Source organism: Clupea harengus, unplaced genomic scaffold (genome assembly GCF_900700415.2).
Source record: "Clupea harengus unplaced genomic scaffold, Ch_v2.0.2, whole genome shotgun sequence".
Lineage (NCBI taxonomy): Eukaryota > Metazoa > Chordata > Actinopteri > Clupeiformes > Clupeidae > Clupea > Clupea harengus.
In genome coordinates this window covers 51,015-63,223 of record NW_024879723.1, presented here as the reverse complement: position 1 = coordinate 63,223, position 12,209 = coordinate 51,015, and the positions used below count along the sequence as shown (strand labels likewise).

The following is a 12,209-nucleotide window of genomic DNA, read 5'->3' as shown; positions in this document are numbered from 1 at the left end:
TGTCAACAGGTCATTGTCATCATGATTTGGTACAAAAACAGCATCCAGGAAAGGCCTAGTCCTTTAAGAGAAAAGATGGGCCGAGGATCGCCAGTTTGCCAACAAATGCGTGAGCAAATAATTTAAATGTTTAAAAACAATGTTTCTCAAAGAAAGATAGGAAGGGATTTGGATATTTTACCCTCCACGGTGCATAACATAATTAAAAGATTCAAGGAATCTGGAGGAATTTCAGTGCGTAAAGGGCAAGGGCGCAAGCCAAAGCTGAATAACCGTGATCTCCGATCCCTCAGACGGAACTGCATCAAGAACCGTCATTCATCTATACGCGATATAACCATATGGGCAGGGGCGGCCCTAGCACATTTGGCGCTCTAGGCGAGCTTCACTCCTGGCGCCCCCCCCCCCCCCAAATAAAAAATATTTTGTTTTCCCCACGAAAACGGAATTGCAACTTTCAAACGCTATTTTGCCCTGTAAGACTGCATTTCTTTCACATAAACACAACAACGATCGCGACAATGAACAAACATTAATTCAAGAACAAATCACTGAGAAAATGTCACGCCTGTGCTGGACTACGCTCCGGCCACGCCCCCTGTTGAACTGTTTATGGACACACACACACCTCCACGTCATCTTCCCAATCGCCTGCAAATAATGTTTTCTTAGTCTTCTAAAAGTGAATCTAAAATGATATAACAAAAGTATGTATTATCATCATTTGTTAAATGTAGCTATTATGTAGTTATTATACATTTTGGTGTATTTGGACAGCCTGACATTTTTTTATCCCAAGATGCATAGCTCTTGATTAGTTGAATCATGTCTAATTAAACTGGCTAGCTCGCTCCACCAAAACTAAAGCTTTCCAAATTTGATTACTCAAATTTTTATGACGCAAAATGACGCAAATTGCGGTACAGCTGAACTTGAACTGATGTTTCGACTGAATGGCAATAACAAGGAACGTCACAAGTCACTGGCTAGCTAGCGTTAGCTAACTAGCAAGATTACATACAAACCATTCGCTAAAGTTGACAACACTTGGATTTTTACCAGTATTCCTCACTTATTGACAAGTTGCCGTGTTTGGCTTCCTTAATGGGTGTGCTATGCAACGAGTAAGATATGTGTAGTGTTGTTGCACTGGCTAATGGCTTTATATGTGCGCCCCTATTTTAATCATGTCTTTTTTTGTATAATGTATAATAAATGGACATCATTTTTGATATACCCGCCTCTGTAAAATCATTAAAGAACTATGTGACAGGGAGTAGGAAAACGTTCAATGATAAGGTACATCTTTTCTTAACTCCACTAAAGTGCCGCGGGCAATTCACGCATTCCTGAACGTTTTCTTATCTGGAATTCATTCTAGGCTAGAACAGGATTTAAAGATTTACCTTTCTCCTTGGCACGTTTCTTTTCTTCTTCCTTTCTTTTCTTCCTAAATTGCGCCCCGGATGGCTTTTGCCTCTTCATTATTTTGTTCTTCAAAGTTTCTTGAACACACACACACTCTAACCAAACGCCTCACTGTGCTTGCATGTTCTGACAACAACAAGGACGTACGTACCCCTTCCGTTTTCGACTTTTGGCTCATTTTACCCTAATGTTAGAATTTTTTTTTTATGTCAAAATATTGGTTGGAGATGGAGATATAGAAGGGGGCGCAAAAAAAAACCCACAATTCTTTTTTTTTTTTTTGCTGGGCGCAGTTTTTTGCGCCCCCCCCCCCCCCCCCCCCCCCCTCTGAGTGGCGCCCTAGGCGACCGCCTATACCGCCTGTAGGAAAAACCGCCCCTGCATATGGGATTACTTTGGCAAACCTTTGTCACGCACTACAACAGGTAGTTATACGTATTTACACTTCTGTGATGGCACCATTGATGCCGAAAAGTACATACAGATTTTGGAGCAACATATGCTGCCTTCAAGACGACATCCTTTCCAGGGAAGCCCATGCATATTTCAACAAGACAATGCAAAACCACATTCTGCACACATTTCAAAGGCATGGCTGAGGAAGAAGGGTGTGCAGGTGCTGGACTGGCCTACCTGCAGCCCTGACTTGTCCCCAATAGAGAATGTGTGGTGCATTTTGAAACGCAAAATGCGACAACGAAGACCCCGTACCGTTGCACACCTTAAGACTTGTTTGTATGAAGAATGGGACAAAGTTACACCTGAAATGCTTCCTCACTTGGTGTCTTCAGTCCCTAAACGTATTTTAAGTGTTGTGAAAAGGAATGGCAACATTACAAAGTGATAAATGCTTTACTGTCCCAACTTTTTTTTAAATATGTTGCAAGAATCGAAATTGAATTAAGTGTTTATTTCGAAAAAACAATACAATTCATGAGGTAAAACATCAAATAATGTGCTGTATTGTTTTCAATGCAATACAGGTCAAACAGAAGTTACAAATCACTGTTTTCGGTTTTCATTTTAATTTAACATGCCATCCCAACTTTTTCTGATTTGGGGTTGTATAATTACTATTAATAGCCTATTTTGAAAGACAATTGTTTTGCAACTTTGTAACAATTATTTTGATGATGAACTTAATTTGAGATGCAGGATAAGAAAATGAAAGGCTGACTGAAGTTGGTTCAGCATGTTCACTAGTACTGCCAGAGTCTGTATGGGAGAGACATGAGAGCCATCATAGAGGCAGACATGTCCAGACATGTCCAGGCATCTTTGCACACTATGGGACACATTTGGCAATACAGGAGGCAATATGCTCATCACCAAAACTGACATGGCTCTCCACACGTTATACACATGTCAGAATGAACTGTGTTGAGGGTCATTAGATGATGATCATTAGTTCTTGACAATTTGTGCATCCACTGTCCAGTTCATTTGGGGGGAAATTATGTTTCCTTTTATTTATCCATTTCCTTATAATTTAGCCAGGTCCTGCATATGCCACTAATTACTAGCCATGTTAGTTGATCATGCAAAAGTATTTAATTGAGACTGAGGATAATTTGGGATAATTTGCTTAGAGTTCCTGCGTATTCATAGGTGGTTGCAGAGTCACCGTGACAGGGCTGAATCCAAAGGCCAAGTACATGCTGGTGATGGACATGTTGCCATTGGATGATAACAGATACAAGGTCCCTCACCCCACTCCACCCAAGATCACTCCCTTTCACCGTACAATCTATCATGCTAACCATACAGCTCTGATAGTATATAAATGTGCTCTTCAAAATATCTGAATATGTTCCACTTGAAGGGTCTGTCTGTTGTGGGTTAGGCACGTAACACCAGGTCCAAAATAAAATGATCAAATATCTGTTCAAAAATTAAATAGTTGTGTACAATTTAAACTGGTTATGTTAATTCAACTGTACACATTTGTGTCCTTTGACAGTGATGGGTCTTTCCAGTCTTGGTATATACTGTGGTAACCTTATGCTGTGCTTGTGCAATGGGAAACAGTTTTTTTGTTTCTGCCCAAGCCCTTCTTCACCCATCCAGACTCACTTGTCCCCAGGGAGATGTTGCTGCAGGGCCGGTCACACACCCCAGGGCCGTCCACACTCAAGTTAACAAAAAATCCCCTCAATTCCTCCACATTGATGCAAATGCTCTGTCCTTTTATACACATATTCCAGGCCACTGCACATCTCAAAATATTTGATGAGAGAGAACACATGTGTTTACACTTTATTGTACATACTACCAATTTGAAAGTGTGCTGTTTTGTAAGGGTACATTTGTACTGTTACTGCCCATTAAAACTGAGTATACTTTTAGGCTAAAGGAACCCTCTTGCTTGTAGCTTCATTTGGCTGTATCTGCCACATCATTTATCTTTAGACAACTGAAACAACAAAAGCATGCATTCCACCTACTGTCTAATATAGAGCATTGCATGCTTAAAACCATGCAGTAATGCTCAGTGTTCTCATTAGACACACTTGCTCCATTGAACCCCTGAACAGCAGTTTAAGGAAAATCTTGTGATTTAGTAGGAGGGAAAACAGACTTAACAGCACATGGTATGAGTACAGTATAGGTGGCCTTCACAGCACATGTGGATTGTATAAGTACAGTATAGGTGCTACAGTATAGGCCCACCCACCAAACTGACAATCATTCCACATGTGGTGATAAGCATCAAAAAAGTTGAGCTCCTTTATTTATTTTCAATCCATGTAGTATAAAATGGTGGTCTCATCAAAACACAATGCAAAGCTAACCTTTCAGCTTCAAGCCTGTGACATATCTTACAATTAAGCACAGTTAGATTCATATGTTTGATATTTTAATATGAGATTAAAATCCATTAAAAGCTGTTGTTCAAGAACTTTCAAGAACCTCCAACAGATTAAAAAAAACTTTCAAGCGCCACTGTATGTAGTCATCCTCATAGTACCCAACAAATGGCAAAGTTACACCAATATGCATCCAATAATAAGTTTAATTAAAATAGCCAGATTGGGGTTCAAAAAAATGTAGTTGAAAGGACCGAAGAGTTCTTAGAGGATCCGATGATCCAAAGGATCATTTAGTTGTGTAGGTGACTTAAACAGCTAGGTGAGACAGTCCCATCTCTGGAGTAGATGTGTTGGTCAGCCTAGATGCAGTCTCTTCCAGTTTAGTTTGGCTCTCAGAAGCAGTCAGTTCAACAGTAGCCTCATTGAGCCGAGTCTGACAAGATGTTGCACAGGCTGAAAAAGAGATGGCAAAGAAAAAAAAATACTTTCCAAGTACGTCTACTTAGTGAATACTCAATGTTACAGTGAATTAATGTATCTTTATGTGTTCAGACTTTCAGTTTCACTTACCTGAGACATTGATGTTCTCTTCAAAGGACTTATCATCGTCACAATGCCCAATTTTAGCACCTTTCCTCATTTTCTGATAAAGTAAGAGAGAGATTAAATCATTTCAGATTCAAATTGTAATGAATAAAGAAATATCTAAACTGCATACTCACAGATCATGTTACACCAATGTGTTCTTCACTCAGTAGCCTCTGTGATCAGCATTAGTACAAATAATGTCTAAAATTACAATAACATCTCTTATAGAAACTGAACTCCACCTTGAAGGAGAACCTAAATTTCGGCATCCTGAAGAAACAGCACCCTACAGTCTCTTCCTCCTGTGGCATCTCCAGTGGGCCAGCAGATACAGGAGCCTTGGTGACCTCAGCCAGCGTCTCACTGAGCTCTGTGAAAAAATAGGGAATGATTTATCCTCCTCATCCAAACTGGTTAATTTATAGCAGGCAAAACATGAAACTAGTTAGATCTAGTTGAAGTGTTGCTTCAAATATCACCATGAACTTACTAGTGTTTGCAACAGGAGAGGCCTGGCTTACAAGGAGACTCTGTGATCCTCTCTTTGGTTTCTGAAGAACACATAGTTGTATAGTAACTTAAAGATATACCCTACAACTGGGTAAAGTACATCTTGTAGTGAATAGACAGTATGGCAGTATGACAGTAAAAAAGCTAAATGATATATATGATACTCCACCTTCAATTTGATTGTTGGCATCTTGAGCCAAACTGGAAACATTTTGTTCCTGGTCTTTTCCTTTCCTTGATCTTGTCCCACTGTAGGTTGAATTGGAGGGAGATGTGTAGAAGCTGGTATGCTGGTTTGGCTACAAGTCTTTGTTATCTCTTTTGTTAGCGTTTCTACCAGTGATGATTCAAAAGATTGATCTTGTGATTCAAGGGCAAAACGGAGCACATCTTCAGACCCAAACTGTCGAGTAAGTTCTTTGTAAACGTTTCTGTAAATCTGGTGAAAATTCACATCCTTAGGATAGGTTTCATCGCCTGTCATGCCAAAAGCTGTATCGAGCTCAGACAGAATCTTCCGAATCAAGTCTCTGGACATATCCAGCACATTATCTGGAAGTCCATCCTGGTGGGTGCCAATGTCCTGGTGTAAGCTATTGACTTTCTTCAGGAGTCGAATGACCAGCATGGAGACCAAGGAGGCATAGTCTTCTTGTTGGACTCTAACAGACGTAGGTGACATGAACTGGTGACTCCTTCACACTGACTATTTTGCATCAAATCTGTATGTTCGTCAAAAGTACGAGGGGGCAGATTGTTTGAGTTAGTGGTGGATGATCTAGTTTTAGTGTCTGTGCCGTTTGTCTAAGAGTTTCTGATCCTCCTTAACTAATTCCTTCAAGTCAGAAGAAACATTTTCCTTTAACTCTGTGGAGAGTGCCACCATGACTTCGTTGGTCATCACTTGTGTGAATACGTTCATTGTACTTCCAAACACCTCAGGTGATGATTTTGAGGTCTCTAGATTATTCTGTAAAGTTCTTGATTCTCAGAAGATGCTGAGGGGAACAAACATGACAGGAGTAGTCGCTTCACAGCCTCCTCTACATAACTGTAAACGAACCCTGATGGAATTTCATTCTTTCCCTCAGCTCTAGATGTTAATTTGCAAAGAATAGAATCTGAAAGACTCTTTCCAACTGGCACGGAAATGGTCTGGAGACCATGATAACCTTTTAGCGTTTTATGTACTCGATCTGCAATATCAAAGGAATATTGACCTATTTGTGTTTCAGTGATCAATTTCTCCAGTCTTCCAGTGATGGGTACACGTTTTTCCCATTCTAAGATGGTGTCTAACACACTACTGATGGTTTCATTTGCACATCCAGGAGACAATGAAGCAGCATCCATGTCAACAAAAGTATGCGTCAGAAGAGGGGAAATCCTTTCAATAAACACTTCAGGGAGAACAGAAGTACCAGGGAGTTTGGTTTGGTCATCTATTTCTGAGTGAAATGATACTGAGGAGTGTGACGATGGCAATCCAGGGCTTTGTGATCTGTCTGTTTCTGTTTCAATGTCAATCACTTGTACTTCATTCAACATAGCACTAAGGATCTTATCAATCAGCTCTACCTGCTCTAGATTTCCTGCCGTCTTGAGATCGGGAAGTTCACTCTGCATGGACACAATTGCTTGGCTAGTGACATTGATGGCAGAAGCCACTGTCATTTTCTTTTACTGTCAGTGAAAAGATTTGCAAAACAATTTCCCCACCATGTTCTGAATTGCATTGAACATTTTTTGAGATGTTGTCCTGTAGATCCTTTTCATTGTAACACCAGTTCCTAGGGCTCGTGTTTTCTCCAAAAGATCTTTCATCCCTTCAATAACACATCCAACAACATCATATGATGTTGAATGAACCTCTTGGCCGGAGACTTTGTCCTTCATGGATTCAATAATATCACCAACTAGATCAACTGCAAGAGACTCTGACGGGGACCAGATGGATAGAAGATAGCATGAACCCTACAGAGGTCTGTTTGACTTTCTGCTTTGGAGTTTGATTCCTCGTCATCTTCAGCAAATTCCTCAATTGGGGATTCATTCTCAAGAGTTTTGAGCAAAACCTCACTCACTTGCTTTGATGCCCTTTGTTGAAATTCAGTGCCGGTGAACTGGTTGAGCAAGATGATGGATTGTGATAGTCCTGAGGCTTTAGCGTCCTCAGCCATCATAGGTGCTGTAGTAGGACCAGAGTCAAAGTCCTTAATGGTGCATGAGGCTGTCAAATCCACATTCATTTTGGAGATGGAGGAATATCCCTCTGGTAAGGCAGGCACAACTGGATCCAAACCACTGACTATTCTGACAGATTCTCGAAAAATCTCATCGACTTCTTTCTTGGCTGCTGCCAAGAGCATTTCATTTCTTATCCCCTGAGATCCTTGGCGTAGAGATGATCCCTCATGTCTTTCGGCCTCTGAGGTGCTTAGCCTATTCCAAGGCATAAAGACCACATGTATAACTGATAACACATAGTTACACAGAACTAGTTACACATAGTTCACTTAAATTAAAAACGACGATGAATCCCATGCTAATTCACAACAGGGATGTTATTTGGGCATGATTTGCAGTGGGAAGTGCTACTTTAGGTTTGCATCTGATGACGGGAGTAATAAACAGTAAAATCTGTGTTTATTAAAATGATAAACAAGTCATTCCAGTGATTACTGTACATACCAAAATGTGTGTTGCCCTGATCTTGTCATTCCACATACGTATGCGACAGGAACACCCAGAATTTCACTGAGGACTGGGAGCAGGTAATAATGAGCAGTCTGGACTACTTTCTTCACTATGATAGCACAAAGATGGCCAACTTCTTCTTTGGTCCTCTGAGTAAACAAAATCAGACAATAAGGTATTTCATCAGAGAGAAATATTAAAGAATAAAGAATATTAGAGAATTTCTATTCAAATCAACCCTCCATATATAATCGAACAGTAATATACGAAAGATTTTATGTGGGCGAAATCAAACTCACAGGCACACATAGAGCCTCACGGACAATTCTCCAATGCCTGCAAAAGAGAAAAGAAATTTAGAACATTGGAACTTTACTATCCGACAGGAAACACTGATTTTTTTTGTACTTGTCTCTTACTCTTCTGTCATGTTCTCCACAAGGTGGCGTATCATGGGGGAGAGGTTCATATGATCCAGATCTGAAAAAGCACATGTATTATTTTTAAGATATGTGGTAGGGCATTTTAGCAGTGGGTCTTTGGGCACAGAGGAACTTGTATTGTTAGATATTAAACGTTCTTTTATGTACTAAAACTCGTTTTGACTACTTTTATGTCTGAATTTGGCATAGACTTACCTGCATCAAACCTTTTCGTCCTCGTTGTAGAACTACATTCAGCTCTTGATTCCTCAAAAGATTTTTTCTTTGACTAAGAGAAAACACATAGTTAGTTGTAATCATCAGTTAATTCTCAGCAGTCAGTCCCTTCAGGATTTTGGAATAAAATGCAAGTCATATCCTCTCTTATTCAGTCAATGTACTGCTTTTTGTCTGTTTGTTTTTCCAACATAAACATAAATAGCCAAACATTTCACTCCCTCTCTTTCTATCCTTCTTTCTCTCCTTACTGACACTCAGCACCCTAGCAACCACCATGACTCCCCTAGCAATGCCCAGCAACCAGCCTAGCAACCACTTCAATTACCATAGCAACTACCTCAACTAACCTAGCAACACCCTAGGAACCACTGCCATCATGACAACTTAGCAACCACCATAGCAAAAACCTCGACTACCATACCAACACCCTAGCAACCACCTTGACTACGAATGCAGCACCCAGGTAACTACCATAGTAACCACAACTATTATAGCGACACCCTTGCAATGACCATAGCAACCACCTTACGTACTATACAAAGACCCTAGAAACACCCAGGCAACATTGACCTAAACATCCTGTCAATATGTGTTGCTATGACAACTGGTTGTCATGACAACTAACAATTTAAGCTGTCTTGACAACATGCCTGTATGCTAAACTGATATACAGCCATGTCATCATGACAATTAGCAACTTCTGCTGTCATGGCAACTAGGCATATTAGACATGTCTGATCTTATGACAGTTATAAATAAGACATTTTAATTCCATATTTTCATACATACATTTTCTTGACCAACTATAGACCTGGGGTGTGTTTGCTGAAAGCGTTGTCGGACAACTACCATAGTTAATAATTATCATTATGAACACTCTCTCCACAACAACCAAGGTATTTGGTCAACGGCACTTTCAAGAGAAACAGTCCTGTTGAGTAAGCTTTTATTTTTATTAATTTATTAGCTAGCACCACAAACTAAAGCCCTAATATCAATGGGACACAAAATAGCTCAATTAAATTACACACACAAAACTAGCAATCTTTTCTTATATATTGTATATATATTATATAATAATATATAACAGGGGACCTAAGCAGAGAGGGACATTTTGTCTCATTTTAACCATTTTTAAGCCATAAATAGTCAAAAACGTATATCTCTAAAACACTTAAGTCTAATGGTTTTGAAATTATTACTTAGGCCTACCTCGTTTCTTTCCGACATTGTGAGATCGGGAAGACCAGAGTCCGCAAATATGAAATAAACCTTTAAAATACGAAGCCGATAGCACGATGAACTGTAGTATTGTGTTGCTCAGTCAATTTGAAGTTCTGTGTGAGAAGACTTGAAACATAACCGTGGCATCACTGTGGCTAATGATCTAACAATAACGTCTCATATGCGTCACAATGCCCTGATCTGCCCATGAGGCAGGAACACTAGCATTTCATGATTTCCAATTTAATAATGAAGGCTGATCAGTATCGGATAATAAATTCCAACAAGACGAACCTTGCTATAAGAATGTGTACAACTTGTACTGTACTATCCAGGGGCGGAGATCCCATTTCTTTGTAGGGGGGTCAATACATGGTAACATTTCAGAGAGTAATTCCTGGGGGGGGGACATGGAAAAATTGCTGTCTCTGTATGCTTTCTTCGTACTGCGTTTGCTACCTTGCAGGAATAGACAGCTAGCTAATACTTGTCTATGCAGAATAATAAAGATGATGAATTTCAAGTGAAACCACAAGTCTTGTTTTTCTTGAGTTTACTGAAGTTATCAGCATGCAATTTTTCATACAGGACGTTTGATTTTGAAAAACTGTCTGAAACAGACAGAAATAAAGAGATACATACATTTCACGTCAAATAATGTGGCATAAAGGTAGCACGATACCACGAGAGCTAGCATAACTTGGCTGCTAAATACCGAATTGTCTTATAACATTTTCAAACAGAAATTCTCTAAACGGCATTAAATGTTTAAACACAAAATATCTACTCACAGACAAATAATGTCCAAAGTTCACACTCAGCGTGGGTTTAGCTCAAACTGGAGCGACTTTCAACATGTAACCTAACTTCACTGCTGCAGAGGTGGAGGTACTTGCAGAATGTAGATGTCTCCATTCTATTCCACCATGGCTATATCCACGCGATTGAGTTTAGTGCTTATTTATTTATTCAATGCCATTTGCAGTGTTCGTGTAGCGCTTTTATTTTTGTTAGGACATCACGATGCCTCATAGAAGAATCATGACTATATTGTGAAACGTAATTGTTTATGATACAAATATTCTTGTATTTATTATTATTATAATTATTTAAATCCGAGGATGTCAGTAGAATTGATGTGAACGCAATCACCAATGATTTCCCAACAAATTCAGCCCTTAAGAACATGGGCGCACTCCAATCTGGCCGATTTACGACTGCTATTTAGTGTTCTTAAATTCTGTTCAAAGTTAAGAACAAATCCCAGATGAGAAAACTTTCATGAATGCCAGAAATGTCCCGGGAACTTCGTAAGTGGAGTTAAGAAAACATTTCTTCGGGCTTCATGTTACACGTTTGAGCTTGTTGAACAAGGGGTGTGATAAATTACATTTACATTTACACATTTAGCAGACGCTTTTATCTAAAGCGACTTACATATGTGCGACTTACAATGTATACACATTTTACATTTACACTGATGGCACACTGCACATCAGGAGCAATTAGGGGTTCAGTGTCTTGCTCAAGGATGCTTCGACAGGGAATCAAACTAGCAACCTTCTGATTACTAAACGACTTCTTTACCCACTGTCGCCCCTAAATTACTTACTGTACTTACTTGTCGGCTTTTATTTTATATTACTATATTATTCAAAATGATGTATTTGTGTTTACAATGATTGTTGGGGGGGGGACGACGACGACCCCCCCCCCCGGGATCTCCACCTATGCCCACAGGCTTTGGGGTGTTCAGCTGTTCCCTTCCCCACAGCTGGCTCCTAGTCCAAACTGCAGTAGGAACACTCCGTCTATACAGCAACATTCACATGGTGGCCAATGCCTCTCTCTGCCACAAGATGTCAGCAAGATGCCTAGATATGATCAACACGATTCCCAGTACTGGGGGCCCCGCCCAAACTCTCAGCATCCTGGACAGGATGGGACATTAGGGCTCACCCTGGAAGTGTCGTGACATCTGAAGAACAGATGTCTTAGGGCTGTAGGCAGGGAAGTTTGGTCCAAGGGTCAGCAGTCAGCTAACTGTCAGATTACGGTGATCAAGGTACTCAAGAGAAAGGCATGCCCTTCAATGAATCACTGCATTGGCCCTGGAGTATCCATAGTAAAGGGGGGAGGGGCATATACTAGGAAGTTAAGTAAATTGAGATAATAGATGTGTGGAACAGATGTGTGAGTTTTTAATCGTCGTCACTGGTGAGGTAAAAGACATGTTCCTGAGAGTTGGGAGGAAATACCATACAGGACACGTGTAGAGTAAGGGCAGTTG

At 40.1% G+C, this 12,209-nt stretch overlaps 2 protein-coding genes across 2 annotated transcripts; both read right to left on the bottom strand.

Moving 5' to 3' along the window:
- Positions 1 to 4,135: 4,135 nt before the first annotated feature.
- On the bottom strand, positions 4,136 to 5,979 carry LOC122130000. The gene is made up of 5 exons (XM_042704749.1): positions 5,506 to 5,979; positions 5,317 to 5,377; positions 5,069 to 5,196; positions 4,809 to 4,881; positions 4,136 to 4,691 (listed from the first exon to the last, which is right to left on the bottom strand). The coding sequence occupies exons 1-5, from the start codon at positions 5,962 to 5,964 to the stop codon at positions 4,546 to 4,548; spliced, it is 867 nt and encodes a 288-aa protein (XP_042560683.1). The 5' UTR covers positions 5,965 to 5,979; the 3' UTR covers positions 4,136 to 4,545.
- Positions 5,980 to 7,034: 1,055 nt separating this feature from the next.
- LOC122129999 lies at positions 7,035 to 10,410 on the bottom strand. Its single transcript, XM_042704748.1, has 6 exons — positions 9,908 to 10,410; positions 8,672 to 8,744; positions 8,453 to 8,513; positions 8,333 to 8,369; positions 8,028 to 8,182; positions 7,035 to 7,778 (listed from the first exon to the last, which is right to left on the bottom strand). Exons 1-6 carry the CDS (start codon positions 9,923 to 9,925, stop codon positions 7,253 to 7,255), a joined length of 870 nt encoding a protein of 289 aa, XP_042560682.1. The 5' UTR covers positions 9,926 to 10,410; the 3' UTR covers positions 7,035 to 7,252.
- Between the last annotated feature and the right edge of the window lie 1,799 nt (positions 10,411 to 12,209).